The sequence below is a fragment of the Balaenoptera ricei genome, chromosome 8 (assembly GCF_028023285.1).
Source record: "Balaenoptera ricei isolate mBalRic1 chromosome 8, mBalRic1.hap2, whole genome shotgun sequence".
Classification (NCBI taxonomy): domain Eukaryota; kingdom Metazoa; phylum Chordata; class Mammalia; order Artiodactyla; family Balaenopteridae; genus Balaenoptera; species Balaenoptera ricei.
Window position 1 is genome coordinate 19564420 of NC_082646.1, and position 20390 is coordinate 19584809.

Here is a 20390-nt window from a genome sequence, read left to right on the forward strand (position 1 = left end):
GCATGTGGGATCTTCCCAGACCAGGGCTCGAACCCGTTTCCCCTGCATTGGCAGGCAGATTCTCAACCACTGCGCCACCAGGGAAGCCCTTTTTTTTTTTTTTTTAACATCTTTATTGGAGTATAATTGCTTTACAATGGTGTGTTAGTTTCTGCTTCATGTAACTTTTTGAATTACCGTTTTCACTGAGACCTTTTTAAAATCAAAATAGTCAGAAAGAGATAAGCCCTCTTTTCTATAGGAAATTAGACACCTCAGTATTTGACACTGCTAAGAGTTATCTTTTAAGGTACTTCTACTTATGATGTTACCTAATGTGTATTTTTTTAAATCAACTTCGGAATAATTCTAGATTTATAGAAAAGTTGCAGTGATAGTACAGACGTTCCTCTATACCCTTCCATCCCTCAGTTTCCCCCAGTGTATAATCTTACATAACTTTGGTATCTTTGCCAAAACTAAGTGATTAACATTGGCATATTTATTTAACATACAGACTTTTTTTCGATTTCACCAGTTTTTCTACGAATTTCCTTTTTGTGTTCTAGAATCCAGTGCAGAATACCATATTGCATTTAGCCTAACGTGTATCTTAAATATTGTTGTTCAACTTGCATTCTCTCTTTTTAGTTCTTGATGAAGCAGATAGAATCTTGGATATGGGCTTTGCTGATACCATGAATGCTATTATTGAAAACCTTCCCAAGAAACGTCAGACTTTGCTTTTCTCAGCTACACAAACCAAATCTGTAAAGGACCTTGCACGCTTGAGTTTGAAAAACCCTGAGTATGTTTGGGTTCATGAAAAAGCAAAATACAGGTATGTACTATTTGAAACCATATTTGATTCAATCACAATCAATGTTCTCTGTTTTTAGATTAAGAATTTGCCATTTCAAATTAATACTACTTTTCTAGGAAATAAAGCGTTATTTTATATTGTTGATTAACTATGCAAAGCATAGTAAGTATACTGGTAAAAATTATTTAAATTCTCTATGCACCTTTAAATGTGTGACTACTCTAATGCAATATTTTCCAAAATGTGGTGTGGGGAACAAATTCTCCCATAAAATAGGGGTGAGGTGGGGAAATGCATACCTAGATAGATAAATAGCAAATGTTGAGTTAAGGTAAAGCAGTGTTCTTCAAGACTTCTCAGAACCTTTAATATTTTCTTGGACATTGTGATTCTTCAAAGCAGTGGGAGATGAATAAAGCTTCCTGCATTTACCGAAATTATTTTGGTACAGAATCATTCTTTTTAGCTGTATTATGTAGGACTAATGTGCTGTGGAACACATTTTATCAACTGCATTAATATTTAGCAAAATACCTTTCTGTTTAAAGCATTCCAGCAATGTTTTGTGTTGGTCTCACTAAAACTGGAAAGTAAGGTATGTGTGTCTGTGTGACAGTAAAAGGTGTGTGTGTGTGTGTGTGTGTGAGAGAGAGAGAGAGGTGTAAATGGGTTGGGGGAAATATGTTTTAAAGTGTATTTTGATATTATGACTGCTGGAAGTGTATGTATGTTTGGTATGAATCATACGTACATACGTGCAGACTGTGGACATACCTGACTTCCAGAAATGTTTTCCAGTGAATTTAAATTGAATCTGTATTGAAGATCTCAATATGGACTCACCTCTACCATTATCTCTATCTTAACTTTCATTTCTTGCTGTGAAATGTTAGTCTAAAAAGAAATATATTGGGAAAACGCATTGGGTTATCTTCTTGGGAAGTCTTTAAATACAGGGGATATGGGCATTGAGGCCCACCTTGACCTTGTTCAACCAATAGATGTCTAGGATTAAAAAAAGCCTGAGAAGAGGCTAGATTCTATGCTTCCAGGTGATCCTAGTGGATAAACTTTGGAGAATCTGAGTTCTGGTAGCTTTGGTTATTAAGAACTCCTTAGGAATGGGATAGCAAGAGATATTTGAAGTACAGTTTCCTCCTTGGCTTACCATTGAGTAGACACTGGTTTTTGTTTGTAAATTTGTGTCGAGATAGCTATTGAAATTCTTGGTACAATTAATTTGATAATCTAAAGACTGTTTAGGTCTTCTGATTTTATTCTTTGTTCTCTTTGCTGTTTCCTTTCTGCCTGTTTTTATCTTTACCTGACACTAATTTTTCAATCATTAGATGGTCTCTAAAATGTAAATTAATTTTATATATTATCTCTGTTCCCAATTTCTGTAGATAATAGTTGGTCATTATCTGTAGATCATGGAGTTAGTTAGAAAAAAATTAATGCAAAAACTGTTTATTTCATAAATGATTCTTGAAAGCAGTTCCATCATTTATGAAAAAAATGTGACTATCAGAAAACATATTGGAAGACAGGTATTTAGCAACATAATTTACAAAACTGCAGGTTATATGATAATGACTGCAGTACTCTGTAATTTCAAATTCACCAGAAGCACTATAAAAAGCAGATGCTATTGTGAATTTTGTTTAATATCGTTATTGAATTTTCCCCTTTAGCAACTTAACAGTTTGGTTAATATATCCTGAGAGATTATGGCCGAGAATATTTTAAGGCATAAAAGAATATTTACTCTCAAATTACAAAGGACCAGAAAAATCAGGATTGAATCTTTCTGAGTTGTATATCAGAGTATACGTAGAAGAAGTGCACCAGTGTGTTTCCTTTATATTGCTATATGTTGCTCTTTTTTCTCCTCTTTATACAAACAGACACACCCACAGGGTTGCCTGTGTGTGCATGAATGTATATATACCTTCACTCTGATAAATGGTACCAAATTTTATGTACTATTCTTCTTTGCCTCTTTCACTTAACAGTATGCCCTAGAGATCACACCATAGCACTATATATATTCCTCATTCCTTTTTTTGCAGTTGCATGATACATTATTGTGTACAATAGTTCATTACACCAGTTTTCTACTACATATGGGTTGATTTCCATCTTTTTTTTTTTTTCTTTGTAAATAATACTGTATCTTTTTGTGTTTTTACCAGATTATTTTTTGGAACAGAATCCTTAAAGTAGGTTTATTAGTTCAAAGAGTAAATGCATGTATGTTTCTCTCCAACATTTTTATTATGAGAAATTTCAAACACGCAGCACAATTGAAAGAATTTTGCAGTGAAAACCCTATACCCATCCCTCTGTATATCAACCCATCTTATTTTTGATGCATTTCAAAGTAATTTGCAGACATCTGTACGCTTCCCCTAGATATTTCAGTACACATGTCACTAACTAGAGTTCAGTATTTGTATAAAGATTTTCTTTTTTGATGTAAGATTTACATACAATGCGAACAAACGAACAAATTAAGAGTACATTTACTGAGTTTTGATAAATGTGTATGTCTCTGTAACCCAAGGCCCTGCTAAGAAGTAGAACGGTACCATGTGCCCGGCAAGTTCCCTCATGGCCTTAAGTTGATCCTTGACCCTACCCTTGCAGAGGTGACCCCTGTTTGCATGTATATTTTTGATATATAATCTATAAGGGATTTTGTATGTATTTTGGTCATGTGCTATATTCATTTCCTAAGGGACAGTAGAGAGGTTGTTTTGGGGGGTATGTATGTATGTGTGTGTGTGTATGTGTGTGTCTGAAAAATTTGCTTGAGAGGCATGCCACTGTTAACATTTGTTTTGTTTTTTGGTCTGGATTTCAAAGTTACCAACACGGCATATTTTTAACATTTTCCCTCTTATTTCCATAAGCACCCCTGCCACTTTGGAACAGAACTACATAGTCTGTGAGCTACCGCAAAAAATAAGTGTGCTGTATTCCTTTTTGAGAAGCCACCTGAAGAAGAAAAGTATTATATTTTTCTCCAGTTGTAAAGAGGTACCTAGTGTTTATTTTTCTTAAGTTATTCGTGTTGAATTGTCCCTTTTAAAATATCAAATTTCTGTTAGAAAATGCTATTTGTCTATTTTAATAGATACAGTGCTAAATGTGGAGGGATTTGTAGATAATGAAAATCTTGCCTCTTCATTTTTAAAGGAACCCATGGATGAGACTGTAAGCTCAGTGAGGAAGGGCAGAAGCTGTCCGTTTTTACTTCAGTATTGTTAGCACCTAGCACAATACTGAGGACATAGTAGTCCTCAATACATATTGGTAGAACCAACAATTGAATGGCTAGACTAACTAGAGGTCTTTATAACCTCATGTCTACCTTACCCTCCGTGAATACCGAACTGAATATGCCATTTATTTCCATGCCTCCATATCTTTGTTCATGCTGGTCTCCCTGCATCCCTCCATCCTAATTCTGGAGGAATATTTCATATCCTTTAAGACTAAGCTCAAATGTTATACCTGAAAGTCCTTTTCTGACACTCCCCAACCCCCTTGTGACAATGAACTGCACCTTCCTCTATCATTCTGTAGTGTTTTGTTTATATCTTTAGTTGATCAGTATTTCTTAAACACTAGTCATATGCTTATAAGTAAGGGATTTAGTGATGTATAAGAAAACTTGGTCTTTTCCCTTAAAGAGAAGAAACTGTGGTCGATTTTGTGTGTCGCTTTTCTTCTACTATATTTCAGATTTCCTGATGACATATAGTTGTTGGTATATAGTAGGTTGATTCTAGATTTATAGCTTTTGCAATAGCTTAGCATGATAAATATGCAGTGAGTTTTCCTCCAGCTTATGGGTAAGATAAGTAGTGGTCTGTTTTTTGGGGAAAGCACAGAACCTCATTATTTTTCCATGTAAAGAATGACTTCAGATTTTTTAGGACTTCTTTTAGATTTTTAGAATTTTATATCTTCTAAAGAAAGGATGTTTTTTGTATCTGTGTACCAGGAAATAATTTTAAGAGTTAATGTTTAAAGTTTTTACTCCGTAATACTCTGCCTTTCCTCTTCACAGTGGGCCAAGTATACTCTGCCCTTTCTCGAGCTATACTCTTTCTATACCTCTTTAGTTCCATGGCTTTAAATGCCATCTGTATTCTAACAACTGCCAAATCTACATCCTAAGCCCTGACTTCTTTTCTGAGCCCCAGACTTGTTTATCCACTTGACTACTATATATTTCCAGTTGGGTGTCTAGAGGGCATCTTAAATTTAACATAGGAAAAGCAGTTTTAAGATTTCCTATCCCTAAGTTCTGCTCCCTCTAACTCTTCCTCATCTCATTAAATGACCGAATCCTTAATTCTTGCTTGTCTTCAATTCATATTCAATCTGTTGACAGTTCTCATTAGTTTTACCACTTCTCACCACCCATCATGCTACAGTGCAGTTTAAACCATGCTTAACTTTCTCTTAGCCTCTTGGTTGATCTTCCATTTTAATAGTTCTTCAATTTCCATATATGCTTTTCTGAGATTGGGTTGCCTGAGAGTACATCTGTGGTCTGGTCTGTGGGCTCTCCTTTCTCATCTCCGCTTTCATGGTAGCCCTTTTAAAAACTTTACAAAGGAAAAGCAGGAGTCCCTCTATCCCGAGTCTTACTGGTGCATTGTCTCAGGATCAGAGAACCTTCCTAACACTAGAATATTGTTTGAGAAAGTGAGTAACTTTAATTTTGGAGTAACAAGTCATTTTGCAATTTAGGTGGTTTCCCATTCTTTACTTTCAACAAAATCCGAAGGAAGACTTAATGGAGTTATTAGCTGATAGATAAAATTATTTGTAATCTATCATCATGTTTTTGACATATTTTATAGGAGTTCAAAAAGTTAAGGTCCCTTCCAGTCCATTTTCTATATTTTCATGAAGAGATTTTCTTAACACCTGTGTTAGAGAAATAGGAATAAAATGATGCTGTACTCTGCCTCAGTCTAGCAACCAGTGGTATTCATTTATAAGTACGTAAACTAAAGAAAAATAAAACTAAAGCAACAGCTCTATCTACTCTCATATATTAAGAGAGATATTTATAATAGAATTTTATTTTTTATGTTTAACAGTTTTTTAAATCAAATTTTAACATTTTTTTGTTTTGGCCAGTTCTGTACTAATAATTGTAATAGTAGCTGAGTCTGAGAACTTTTAATGCAGCTTTACGGCTACAGGAAATTAAAATTAAAACTTACATATACATAGTTTTGTTGTAGAAAATCACAAATTGTGATAAAGTGATCAATAGACTTTCGAGCATAAAACAAGATAAAATTCTGTGAGGTCAGGAAATAGAAATATGAATTCAAGGAAGAAAAGAAATGATGTAAAATTTTTCTGTTAAGGAAGAGGTTCGTCACATTTTGTTAGTAATCTTCCTTTTTTAAAGACTGTTTTAGAGCAGTCTTAGGTTCGCAGCAAAATTGAGGGGTCCTGCCCCACACTTGCGTAGCCTTCCCCATTATTTTTATATATTTTTAAATAACTGGTGGTGGATATCATATTGCTGTGCTATTTAGAATCAATTGGATACATTTATAAGAGGTAAGTCTTTATTTTAAAATATATTTAAATATACCAGAAATTACATTCTTTGCAACCACTTAAATTTGGAAAAATGTCAGATACTAACTTAAAAATGTAAGGAGGGCATATGTTTTTCAAAATTCTTTTAGGAAATAATGTGAGCAAAAATGTTCAAAGACCACAGCTTTGTTTGAAGACCACAGCTCTAGACTACATTTCCCTTTCTGTGCTCTGTACTTTAATTGATGAACCTGTGCTCTGTAATGCATTTTTCTGTTCATCTTGCAAGCTTACTTCCTGCTGCTACCCAGAAGTACTACCAAAATCATTTTTCTGTAAATGCCTAGGTTCAGTATCTGTACCGAGTATTCTGCCGGCTACGTCCTGGCATTTCTATCCTCGCCCTGCATGGTCGACAGCAGCAGATGAGAAGAATGGAAGTCTATAATGAATTTGTTCGCAAGAAAGCTGCAGTACTCTTTGCTACTGATCTTGCAGCCAGGGGGCTGGGTAAGAAAACTTCTTTTGAGAAAATATTCTGTGATCATGGGCTTATAAATGGGTGTATTCCGGTAATTCAAATAGTTTGACTCAAATAATTGGGCTTTCTTATTTTATAAAAGAAAATTAAGTAAATTGATAACTGGGATGACTAACACTAAGGATATGTCAGTGAAAATTTTTATGATGTCTTCATCTTTTGTGCTCTTATTGTTTCATGATAGTAATTACATCATAGAATCCGAGGAGCCTACAGGATCAAAGGAGAATTAAAAATTTAAAGATGTGAAAAAAAATTGTTTCTTTGAAAATTGGAAACTTTGACAAATACTATAACTTACTTAACAAGAAAAATCAGTGAAGTCCATCTTTTCTCCAACCATTCTAATTTTTATTTTAAAATCATTACATTTAATGTGTTTAAACTTTCAAAAAGCCATTATAGTATCATACAACTGATGGCTTTGTGGGGGTGGGATGGGGTATGGAAGTAATTACAGAGGATAACTAGTTCAGAGGCAAGAACAAAAGATAAGGATAAATAAGTGGTAATTTGAATTCTTCAAACACCTAATTTTATTGCATTAATTATTATGGTAAATTTTAAACATACACAGAGATTGAGTCTGAAGTACCGTCATATACATATTACCCAGTTTGAGCAGTTATCTTTCTCATGACCACCCACTTAGCTCCCCGACTTCCGTCCCTCTGGGAGTATTTTAAAGCATATCTCAGTCATCATAAAGTTCATTCCCATGTGACTGGCAGCAGTAGTCAAGTATGCATATTTTTAAAGCTCTCTAGGCTATTTTCTCAGGTCCACAATAACTCATTCCAACTACCCTCCCCCACCCCCTGCCCCTCATCACTGTTTTGAATGTACCGTTTTGAAACATTTTAGTTATGTTTGTATATACTTATATTACACTCTGATTCCACCCTTCCCCTCCCGATTTTTGAACCTAAAATAGTTTAGGTCAAAATAAGCAATTAATTATATTGCATATATAACATGTATTCTGTATATTGATATATCACAATGAACAGGTATTACTATTTTGTCATATTTTCCTTGCAGTTTGTTAAAGAAACCAAATATTTAGTAGATGTAGTTGAAATCCTTTTTGTACCCTTTCCCAGTCTCACTATTTTCCCTCTCCTCCTTTCCCTAGACATATTTACTGTCATATAGTTGGTAGGTAACCTTTTAATTGAAGGCTCTTCACTTCTTGTCTGTGATAGAATTCAGGGTGTCTGTGAACTTAGATGGGGAAAAAATTACATATATTCACTAACCTTTAATTGAGATTTAGCATTTCCTTCAATTATAAATGTAAGCAGCGAACTGTTGTGGTAGTACCTGTAACTTTGTCATCAATTGAAAATCATAGATATTTTCATTTTACATTACATTTTCTGTAGATATCTTGGAATGTTTACACTTAGTACTATTTTGATATTATGGTAGTTATTAGATATACAGCTAGGTTGTGTTATTTAATATGTTAGTAAATAAGCATATATATTGCTATATGAAAAATTCAATAAAAATGTTTATTTCATTATAATTGTTTTCTCTTATAATCCTATATGTTTTACTTTATGCGTTTAAAAAATATTCTGAAAAGGGGTTCATAGGTTTTAACTATGGCACAAAAAGTGTCAAGAATCTCTCTTCTAGTTTATTTTAAAAAGCTTATATGAATGTATTCATGAGTAATATATAGTATTATGTGTTTATGAAGTGTATAAAATAATATTATACATACCAGTCTATGACTTGCTTTCCAAGGCTTTCCATGTCAGTGTATAAAGTTCCAGTGTATTTATGTAGCATATCTCATAGTATGTCCAGGAATTTCTTTAGAGTACACCAGTATCTTTTAAAAACTTTATTCTTAATTTTTCTCAGTTTTATTTCTTAGTGAATAATATGCGATATGGGTAAAAATGAATTATGAGACATATAGCAAGCCCTACTCTACCCCTCCTCACTCTCCAGAAGCCATTATTTCTCTTGGTATTTAGCTTCATATTTCTAAGTACACTTCTTATATCAAGTTAATGATTGAGTTAAAATTAGTTTTGTGTTTCCTGTTCTAACTTTCCTCAAATGTTCCAGCAGATGTCACATGCCTAGTTTCCTAACAGTTCAAACACAGTCTGTTTCTTTTTCCCTTGGGATCTCCTTGTTGCAGCCTTTTAAAAGTCTTCAGCTCTAATCTGGACTGGTTGCTCCATAAGCCTGATGCACGTTTGTCATCGTGAGACTTTTCATTTTGGGTCTTCATTGCTGCGCGTGGGCTTTCTCTAGTTGTGGCGAATGGGGGCTACTCTTCGTTGCAGTGCACGGGCTTCTCACTGTGGTGGCATCTCTTGTTGCGGAGCACAGGCTCTAGGCGTGGCTTCAGTAGCTGTGGCTCGCGGGCTCTAGAGCGCAGGCTCAGTAGTTGCGGCGCACGGGCTTAGTTGCTCCGCAGCATGTGGGATCTTCTCAGACCAGGGATTGAACCCTTGTCCCCTGCATTGGCAGGCGGATTCTTAACCACTGCGCCACCAGGGAAGTCCCCTTTCTCTTTCTTGATTTATTATTATTATTGTTTTTTAAACTAAAGCTCATTCTTTAATAGCTTCCTAAAAGTAAGAGTGCATGGGAGGTACATTTTTTGAATTGTTGCATATCTGATAATGTCCTATTCTTGAATGATAGTTGTATTGAGAATAGAAATCTAGGTTGAAATAATTTTCTCTTAGAACTTTGCAGATAGTGCTCCATTGTCTTACAGTAGTCAGTATTATGTTGAAAAGACCTTTGCCTTTCTGATTCTGTTTTTTTGTAGCCCCCTTTTCTTTTTCTGGCTGTTCTTAGTATTTTCTGTTTATCTATGGAGTCCTGAAATTTTATGATAATGTGCCTTAGTGTGAGGTCCCATTTGTTGTATAGGCATTCAGTATATTTTTTCAATCTAGACCAGCAGTGTTCAATAGAATTTTCTTTGATCACTGAAATGTTCTATGTGTGCACTGTCTAATACTATAGCTACTAGCTACACGTGACAATTGACCACTTAAAATGTGTCCAGTGCAATGAGGAAAGACTGAGTTATTAATACTATTAAATTTTAAACTTGAATACCTTCCGTATTGAGCAGCACACAATAGGGACTCATGTCTTTCAGTTGCAGGAAATATACTTCTGAATTACTTCTTTGGTGATTTGGTTAAATAAATATTCAGTATTTGTTTTGAGTATGTAATTACTGCTTACTAATGGGGAATTTGTGTACTTAGCTTGTTTCCTTTCTCATACCTTTTTTATAACATTTTCCCATTCCCCCCTTATTTTCTCTTTCTGGAAGAGTATTTGACCTCTTTGATCAATCCTCTAGTTTTCCTGTTTCTTCTGTTGCCATTTCATTGTCTTTTTCTTGTTATTTCTGGGGGATTTCTTGATTTTATATTTCAACTTTTCTGATTAAAATTTTAATGAAGTACCAAGAGTTCCTTTTTTATAGCCTCTTACTCTTATTTGATGGATGCAGTGTTTTAGCTCTCTGAAGATATTAGGTTAAAGTTCTCTTCACATTGTTTCTGTTTCTGTTGAGTTTCATTTTTACTCTTTTATCTGTCTCTTCATTTTTGAGACTTTTCCCGATTGTCTGCAATTGACTGTCTTTTATTATATTTAACAGTGAGGCATCAAAAAGCTTATTTGAAGTGATTTGTATGTGGATGAGGCTTGTTGACTAACAGCCTTCATTGCCAGGGGATTTAGACGGAGTTGGTCATCTTGTGGAAGACCAAGATGTCAAAGTGTATTCTTTTTGAACATTCAGTCTCTCCAGATAAGAATACTTCAACCTCTTGAGCAGAAGAAGGATTAAGCTTGCTGCTGGCTCTCTAGAAGCCTAGCAAGGAAGTGGACATAGAGGGCTCCCAGGATTCAGACTTACACTCAGTACCCCTGTTTTCACTCTGGCTCTGGTGCCTCTTTTTTCCACTCTCTCTGATGTCTTGGCTTGAAGCCTTTCTCGAGAATAAGACTCTCGCTTTTCTTCAGGAGACCCAGAGTATAGGATCCAGGAGGGGACCTGAGGATCTGAGTGCTACTTTCAACCTATCTTCCTTTTTACAACCCTGAAATATATCCTTGCCTTCTGAGGTACCTGGTTACTTCAAGTCCCAAGGGAGAGAATTGTTCTAAATATCTTTTTTCTGTTTTTCTTGGGTTATGCCCATTTAAATAGATTCAGCCCTTTTGAATAGCTTGTATAACTTGGTCGTAGTTTTTATGCTCATAGGTATCCATAGGTATCATTATCTTCCCAAATCTTTCTCTTTTTCTTTTTCCTTCCTTCCTCCCTCCCTCCCTTAGCTTTTTTCTCTGTGATAGACATTGATCTGAAATCCTTATGGCAAAATCCGTAAATGACTAAAGGTAGTTTTCTTAAGTTGTTGAGACCAGGATCTCTGGGAATGAATGGAAACTTTTGCAGCCAGAAATAAATAGGAAGTAATTATTGCTAGGAAATGGGGAGAGGGGTTTAAAAAGACATCATTAATTTGAATGGAGATGGAAATAGCAGGAAAAGTAAATTTTCATTAAAATTTATAAACCAGTTTCATAGTTCGCTGGGAGCTCATGAGAAGTGGTTCTTTTAGGTTATTAACTATCAGGATATTTCATTATTTGTGTGACACAAAGCAGTCTGTCTCCTCTGTCAGATACAAAATGATCTTCACATTCAAACACTGTCATTAATTTTAGTTCAGTTTGTCAAAGAAGAGAAGTGTTTATTATCTCTCAGTTCATGCAATTAATTTTATTTTTAATAGTGTCCACAGATGATATCTATCAGTTTGATGTGATGGAAAGCCCTGGCAAGCAATATTATAAAATAAAAATAGTGCAGCAGGAAGATCTTGTAACTGGTTTTTCAACTTGATATTCCTTCTGTACAGATTTCCCAGCTGTGAATTGGGTTCTTCAGTTTGATTGTCCAGAGGATGCCAACACATATATTCACAGAGCAGGTAGAACTGCCAGGTAGGTGTGCCGGCCTATTTCTTTGCTTTTGGTTTTATCTCAGCAAAAAAGCATGCTTTCTGAACTGTGTACAAACAAAGAATGGAGGAATTCAGGTAAGTGACTGATGGTTTGACATTTTTGTGTTGTTGGTTGCTAGCAAGTGGACAGCTCTTGCTAAGTGATTATGGCCGAGACTTGATCATGAGGGCTGAGAAAAATCCATGAAGATCTTCCTTTAGTGTTTTTGTTCTAACTTTCTTCCCTTACTAAGCTTTTCATTAGAACTGCTCACTGAACATCATCTCTTTGATGAGGTATAAGACTGTTTATTCAGTCTCTGTTTTCAGATGACAAAACTTGAGTGTTTTGAGCAGTTAAACATTTTGTTTGAAAATCCATAGAGCCAGGATTTGAACCAAGGCAGTCTGACTCCTGTAGTCTAGATCTGTGCTCTTACCTTCTCTGGTATAGGTTCTAATAAGAGACAAGGTGGTTTTGAGTCACAGATTTCTCTTTTCCTTTTTTCTAGTGTGGGAATTAGAGGCATTGCTGGAGGCCGCTCCCAGATACTCCCTTTTCACCACCCCCCACCCCCAGTAAAAGTATCCTGTGTTTGCTCATGAATGTGGGGGAGCTGTTTGGAAAAGAATATAGCAAAGTCATTTGGGAGGAAAGGGCATAGAAAGGTATATGAATGAATGAAAAGGATAACATGCTACGTCATTGCTATTGAGGTTGCAGTGAAGTTGGGAGATGTGTGCTGCAGGTAGAATTATAAATGTTAGCATCTTTCTGGGTAATATTTGGTAGTACTTATCAAAAGCCTTAGAGTTCTTCCTTTTGCTTCAGTAATTCCACGTCCAGAAATTGATCTTAATAAAGTTTCTGTAAAGGTGTTCATCTTACTGACATTTGTAATGGTTAAGAATTGGAAATAACCAATTAAGTGTTAGACCCAAAATCACTAAGTATATGGCAGAAACAGAACTAGAATTCAGATCTTTTGACCCCGGATTTCATTCTTGTTCACTAAGTAACCATTCATGAAAGACCAACCACGTGTGAGGTACTGGATTAGGCCTGGTGTGAGCTTCTGCATGAAAATAAGATATAGTGTCCATTCCATTAAGGACGTTTTAGTACCTTGAAAACAGTCTATAGTAGAGGCATATACAGTATTAGAGGTATTGACAGAAGTTTCATGGAGCTACAGCGGAAGTAGAGAAGAAAACTTCACAGAGGAGAAACAGTTGGGTTCAGTTTTGATTGGCAGATACAAGTTCTTGGGAGGCAACTTGATACAAGATATTTCTTCCTCTGTTAACTATGTGCTATATAATATATCTTTCTGTATTTTAACTCAGACTCAAATCCCATCTACTCTTTTTTTAAAAAATTTAATTAATTAATTAATTAATTAATTTATGACTGTGTTGGGTCTTCGTTTCTGTGCGAGGGCTTTCTCTAGTTGTGGCAAGCGGGGACCACTCTTCATCGCGGTGCGCGGGCCTCTCACTATCGTGGCCTCTCTTGTTGTGGAGCACAGGCTCCAGACGCGCAGGCTCAGCAATTGTGGCTCACAGGCCTAGTCACTCCGCGGCATGTGGGATCTTCCCAGACCAGGGCTCGAACCCGTGTCCCCTGCATTGGCAGGCAGATTCTCAACCACTGCACCACCAGGGAAGCCCCCCATCTACTCTTGATAATTTTTTTTGAGGGAGGGACTACTAGAAAATACAAGAGTTCTATGTGTCCATATCGTAAAATGTGATCCTTTCCATAAGCATCTCCAAACACTGAACCCCTAGTCAGTTGTAAAACATTGTTCCCTAAAGTTAAGGAGTGGTCTGTGTGCCATGCAGTACTGCAACCACTTGCAACATGTGGCTATTTAAATTTCAATTAAGTAAAATTAAATTAAAATAAAAATACAGTTTCTCAGTCACACTAGTCACATTTAAACTGCTAATACCACATCTTGAACAGAGCAGGTATAGAACATTTCCATCATTGTGAAAAGTTCTATTGAATACTACTGGTATATGTTTAAAATACATTTTGCTTAAAATTGTTGCACCAAAGAACCATAGATTCATATAATAAAACCATAAAATAGAAAATCATAAAGACGTTAGAACTGAAAGTAATCTGGATTCACTCATTCATTTGTTCTATATGGATTTAACAAATACATATTAAGTGCCAGGCATTGTACATAGTAGGAGATAAAACGAGCAAAACAGACATGATTCCTGACCTCGTTCATCTTGAAACCTAGAGGGAATACAGGCAATAAAATGCATAATTTCAGTAGAATGTGATTGATTATTTACTCCTATCTCTAATTTTGTTGCAGTCATGAGAACGCATGGCAACTCTCTTAGGTTTACACATGCAAAGAGAAATAGACATTTTTGTCTCCTGAGAGGTTATAATCTTTCTGAGTCACAAAAACCCCCCTACTAACTAAAGTTTTCTTTCAGAGATTTCTGTAGGTTTTTGAGGTGTGAGCTTATTAACAGGCATTTTTACCTCACATAGATTCAAATATGAGGTTCTTCAAATGTGGGTACATTTCGTTTAAAAAAGAAAATTGGAAACAACGTAAATAATAATCACAATAAGGTTGTGATTGGTTATGATGGACTATCTCTTTGGTTTTACATTTTCTTTCTCATCAAAACTGCATGAGTATTTATAATATGGATGTCAGTGAGACATTAATGCTTAATGATGGAAGAGATACGAACTGTTGGTTTAAATGGACCAAGTTACTTCTGATTATTAAGCCACCAACTTCTATTTAATGAGTTCCCAGGGATGGCAGGATCTTTAAGACCCAAGATTTAAATCCTCATCTAGGGACTTCCCTGGTGGTCCAGTGGTAAAGAATTCGCCTTGCAATGCAGGGGGCACGGGTTCGATCCCTGGTCTGGGAAGTAAGGTCCCACATGCCGTGGGGCAACTAAGCCTGCTTGCCACAACTGCTGAGCTCGCGTGCCTCGAGTAGAGAGCCTGCGTGCTGCACACTACAGAGCCCTCGCGCCCTGGAGCCTGTGGGCCACAACTAGAGAAGAGAAAAAACCCACACGCAGCAACTAGAGAGAAGCCCGTGCACCGCGACAAAGAGTCTGTGCACTGCAACGAAGAGCCCGTGCGCCACAACGAAAGATCCCACATGCCTCAACGAAGATTCCGCATGCCGCAACTAAAAGACCTGATGCAGCCAAAAATAAATAAAATAAATAAATAATAAATAAATCTTAAAAAAAAAAAAAGAAATCCTCATCTGAGCAAAGTCTGTCATTCGCCAGCAGGCTTGCTTTTCTACCTGCCCTGCACCCATTTCAGCCAGTGGCCTCAAGTTTGAATGTGTCCTCTATCCTTTGCTTATCTAGGAAGTCCCTTTGGAGTTGAGTCTCTTAAATTTCTTTGTATCTACTGTTCTTGGATGGCTTTAAAGGGAAAAAATTTTTTTGTTTGTATTTGGTCAATTTTGTTGTTGTTTCAGTTGAAGTGGAGGTTTTTCCTGTTCTACAGCCTAACAGGGTATAGAGCTCCTTCTTCCTATAATTTTCTAATTTTCATAAACTGTTTTAATGTTTAAACATTTTTCGATTGATTCAGATTTACCCTGTGGGCTGTCAAACATGGGCTATGATCAAAATGTACTCATTTAAATTAAATGCATTTCTTTTGACCAGCATGAAGAAGGAAAGGAGAGATTAGTACAATAGTGAAAGATAAAACTATTTAACAGTAGGATTGTACTAGAGGATTCAAAAGTAAGTCTTTTTTATTGTAATTAATTATATAATTTGAGCAAGTAATAGAGTTAGAACTAGGCTCTGTGTATGATTTCATTGTACATTCAGACAGACTTGTCTTTAGACTGGTAACCTTTTGGTTTCTAGTGGGATCTAAGTAAATGGAACATAGGTAGAACAGCAGCTTTGTTTTCCATTTTGTAAGAAGGTACATGGTGCATCAGAGGTCTTTGTGTTGGGTACATGTTTGGATTATCTTTCATAGTGACATATTTAGAGAAGTCATTAGTAGTGGTTGGTGGAATTAGTATTTCACCACTGTTTAATTCTCCTCAGTAAATGTGTAGCATGTATGAATTTGTACATGTATTTGTGCACACATTTGCATTTCGTGGCCCTGTGGGCCTCTGGATAGGTGAGGTTGGTGGATATCATCTATCATTAGTGTATTGGACCAGGCCAGACAGGCTTTTTAGATGTGCTAATGGTGTGGGCATGGACAGGTTAAACTGATTCCTTTATAGAATACATTTAGCAGTATTTTAAAATTATTCATCCTATATGAAGATTATTTGACATCTCAGTATATCAGGAAAAGTTTCAAGAAGGGGAAATATTTCAGGGTGCTTGGTTCTTGGAGAAGTCGTTAAAAATCTTATGTAGTTGAACATGCCATGGTAAGCATTAAATTGGTTTTAATGACTGTGGAGGTGAAGAGGAGGTACAACATCACAATGATTGTGTTTGAAGAGAGAATACCAATTTAAAAAACTATTATAATGTAGTTTCTAATATGGTCATTAATTTTTAAAGTACAAGCCTGTTTGACTCTTTGTAACCAATTAAAAATATTTTGAATTGACTGTTTAGATGCATAGTTAGTGGAAAGGTTTAGGATATGTAATGCTTATTTTTTCTTTGTCAGTCTAATAAAAAAAAGAACCAAACTGCAAAAAGTTAAAAGTTACCATTAATGGGCTTAGAGATAATTAGAAAGTTTTGTGGGCCATCAGACTGGATAATTGAATTGAATAAAAGCTAAATTAAAATTCGAAACTAATTAAAATCCTGTGTATATGCTGTAATTAAAACTAGGTTGCCAGATAGTGTTTGCTTTTGGAAGTGAACTATACTATATAAATATAGAGAAATGAATTCACTGCTTTGTGGCAGAATAGCTAAGGTTTGGGGAATCTGTTTTTTTCCTTTCTCTGTTTTAGCTAAAAATAAAGGGTGGTTTAGGTACTTGTTGCCTTAAGTGCTTTATTCTGTTTTAATTTATTCACCTATTTAAAATTCTTTTGATCTTTAGCAATTGAGAGAAATTTCTGTTTTCTTAAATATCCACACCCCTTTTAACAAAATGATCTCGTTTAGGAGACAAATGAGGCAAGGAATATGAATATAGTTTTTTAAAGCCGTGTTCTGTGATACATTCTACCACTTAAAAGCGAATGTCTTTAGGGCTTGTAGTTTTTAGTACTCATAAAACCAAGCTCTTCTATTTCTTATAAAAATGCTCAGTTGAAAATAAAAAGGATTTGGGAATGGAAAGTCCTTACATATCAGATACTCCTAATTTTTAAAATGCTTTTATTTGGGCAGTAGGGGTCTGTGGGTGGAAGACGGGAGCTTATATATAACTGTGTATATTTAAACAGTTGGGAGTTTATATATAAGAGTTGGGACTTTATATATATAACTGCTTGGTTTTCCAGAGTAGTGGTAAAATTCCAGCAGTATTTCAACTGAGCCTTATTTGCCTGGCTGCATTTTGTGGATCTCAGATTTTGTGGGAGATTTAGGTAGCAAAATGTGATTCCAGTAGGGGGCAGCAGAGGCCAGTCCTTTGCATTGCACACTGGCTTACATCAGTTTAGATTAACAACAGCAAATATGCAGATGGGAAGTAGTTAAAATTTCTAATGTGATAACTTGTGCAGAGTTCATGGTTTGTGGTAAATACTAGTACTTTATGGAATAGATAATGAGAATTTTTTAAGTAGTGTCTTTAATTGGTTTGTAAATTGAAATAATAAAAGTGAAAAGACAATTTCCATGAGCATTAATTTACTGAAACATACTGTGTATATCTTAGGTATAAGATAGGAACAGTCTTTGCTAGTGAAAATTCTTATTACTTTGATTCCTTCGTTGACTGAAGCTGCTAACTTTACTCAGCTCCTCCTAGATAGAGGCTGGTGCTTCCTCACATGGCCTTCTGCCTTTGTTGTTATCTAGGATTTAAAGCAAAAAGGCAAAACCAATGCTTTATTTTGCGTCAAAAAGCACTGAGCTGGGGTAGAGTATGACCACTATAGCTAGAGAGGTAGATAAGGGGGCTGATATTTCTTAGGGGTCTCTTATTTCCTAGCACTTCCCCCTTGCTCTCCTGCTGTCTATTCTCAATATAGCAGACTGAGTGATCCTTTAAAAACACAAGTCAGATCATGGGACTCCTCTGATGGCTCCCCATTTCACTCAGAGTAAAAGCCAGTGACCTACTGGGCCTATGCTATTCAACCCCCCTCCAATCTTATTTCCTATTATTCTCCGCTTGTTATTATTCTCCGCTTGTTCCCTTGCTCCACACTGGTCTTGCTATTTCTCCTGCATGCCAGGCATATTTTTGCCTCAAAGCCTTTATATTATGCTTCTTCCACTGGAATGCTTTTTCCTCAAGTATCCACATGGCTGTCTTTCTTTACACTGCCCCAACCACTCCTCCTTACCTTGCTCTATATTATCTTTTTTCCATAGCACTTATCACCTTCCAATATACTAGAGCATTTACTTATTTTATTGTTTTTTTCTTTTTCTCTTCATAAGACTGTAAGCTCCATAAAGGCAAAGGAGTTTGTCTACTTAATTGATGGTTCCAGAGCACTTAGAACAGGGTCTGGAATGGAGGAGGCACTTGAGATAACACAATTAGTTTTTCAAATCAGACTCATGAGTCAGAGATAACACATAAATTATTTATTATGATGTAATGAATTACCCCACAACTTAGTGGCTTGAAGCAAGAACCATATATTATGTCATGGTATCTGTGGGTCAGGAATTCAGGTGGGGCTCGTCTGGGTCCTCTGGCTCTTGATCTGTCACACGGTTGCAAATCAAGGTGTCACAGGTACTTTAAGGCTCAACTGGGGCTGGGTCTCTTTCCAAGCTCATGCGTGTGCTTGTTGACAGGATTCATTCTCTTGCTGGCTGTTGGTCAGAGGTGTCTTTCAATTCCTTTCCATGTGGTCCTCCTCTTCAGAGGGCTTCTCACAATGTGGCAGCTGGTCTCATCAGAGAGAGCAAATGAGAGGGGAAGGAGTACGGTGGAAGCAGCAATGTCTTTTATGACCTAGACTCAGAAGTCAAACTCCGTTTTTTTTTTTTTAATAATTGACATACAACATTATATTAGTTTCAGGTGTACAACATAACAATTCAGTACTTGTATATTTTGCAAAATGATCATCAAAATAAGTCTAATCTGTTACCATACATAGTTACAGAATTTTTTTTCTTGTGATGAGAACTTTTAAGGTCTACTCTCTTAGCAACTTTCAAATATACAGTACAGTATTATTAACTGTAGTCACCGTGCTGTACGTTACATCCGCATGACTTATTTTATAACTGGAATTTTGTTCCCCTTCTCCCATTTTGTCTACTCCCTGCCCCCTGCCCCTGGCAACCACCAATCTGTTCTCTGTATCTATGAGCTTGGTTTTTTGTTTGTTTGTTTTTAGATTCCACGTATAAGTGAGATCATACAGTATTTGTCTTTCTCTGACTTATTTCACTTATTATTGTTTTAAATCTATTTTTGCCCCACCTGCTCCTGACATATTTTCTATAGTGTAATGCCCTTAAGGTCCTTTCACGTTGTTGCAAATGGCAAAATTTCATTCTTTTTAATGCCAAATAATATTCCATTGTATATATATACTACATCTTCTTTATCCATTCATCCATTGGTGGACGCTTAGGTTGCTTCCATATCTTGGCAATTGTAAATAATGCTGCAGTGAACATGGGGGTGCATATATCTTTTTGAGTTATTGTTTTTCTTTTCTTTGGATAAATACCCTTAAGTGGAATTGCTGGATCACATGGTAGTTCTATTTTTAATTTTTTTGAGGAACCTCCATACTGTTTTCTATACCGACTGCACCAATTTACATTCCCACCAACAGTGCACAAGGGTTCCCTGTTGTCCACATCCTTGTCAACACTTGTCATTTCCAATCTTTTGTATAATAGCCATTCTGACAGGTGTGAGGTGATATCTTATAGTGGTTTTGATTTGCATTTCTCTGATGATTAGTGATGTTAAGAACCTTTTCATGTACCTGTTGACCATTTGTATGTCTTCTTTGAAAAAAATGTCTACTGCCCATTTTTTGAATGAGATTCTTTGGTTTTTGCTATTGTGTGAATTCCTTGAATATTTTATTTTATTTTATTTTGGTTTTTAAAATAAATTTATTTATTTATTTATTTATGGCTGCATTGGGTCTTCGTTGCTGCGTGCGGACTTTTCTCTAGTTGTGGTGAGCGGGGGCTACTCTTCATTGTGGTGCGCAGGCTTCTCATTGCGGTGGCTTCTCTCGTTGCAGAGCACGGGCTCTAGGCACGTGGGCTTCAGTAGTTGTGGCACGTGGGCTCAGTAGCTGTGGCTTGCGGGCTCTAGAGTGCAGGCTCAGTAGTT

The 20390-nt window shown here is 36.1% G+C and overlaps 1 protein-coding gene across 2 annotated transcripts in view; it reads left to right on the forward strand.

The window, feature by feature from the left end:
- DDX10 (DEAD-box helicase 10) overlaps positions 1 to 20390 on the forward strand; it is a 249545-nt gene that overhangs the window by 13692 nt on the left and 215463 nt on the right. For both annotated transcript variants that reach the window (XM_059930405.1, XM_059930404.1), the window contains exons 6-9: positions 631 to 820; positions 3718 to 3844; positions 6730 to 6892; positions 11849 to 11933. In XM_059930405.1, the coding sequence (XP_059786388.1) occupies positions 631 to 820; positions 3718 to 3844; positions 6730 to 6892; positions 11849 to 11933 (565 nt within the window). The remainder of the gene's footprint in view (positions 1 to 630; positions 821 to 3717; positions 3845 to 6729; positions 6893 to 11848; positions 11934 to 20390) is intronic.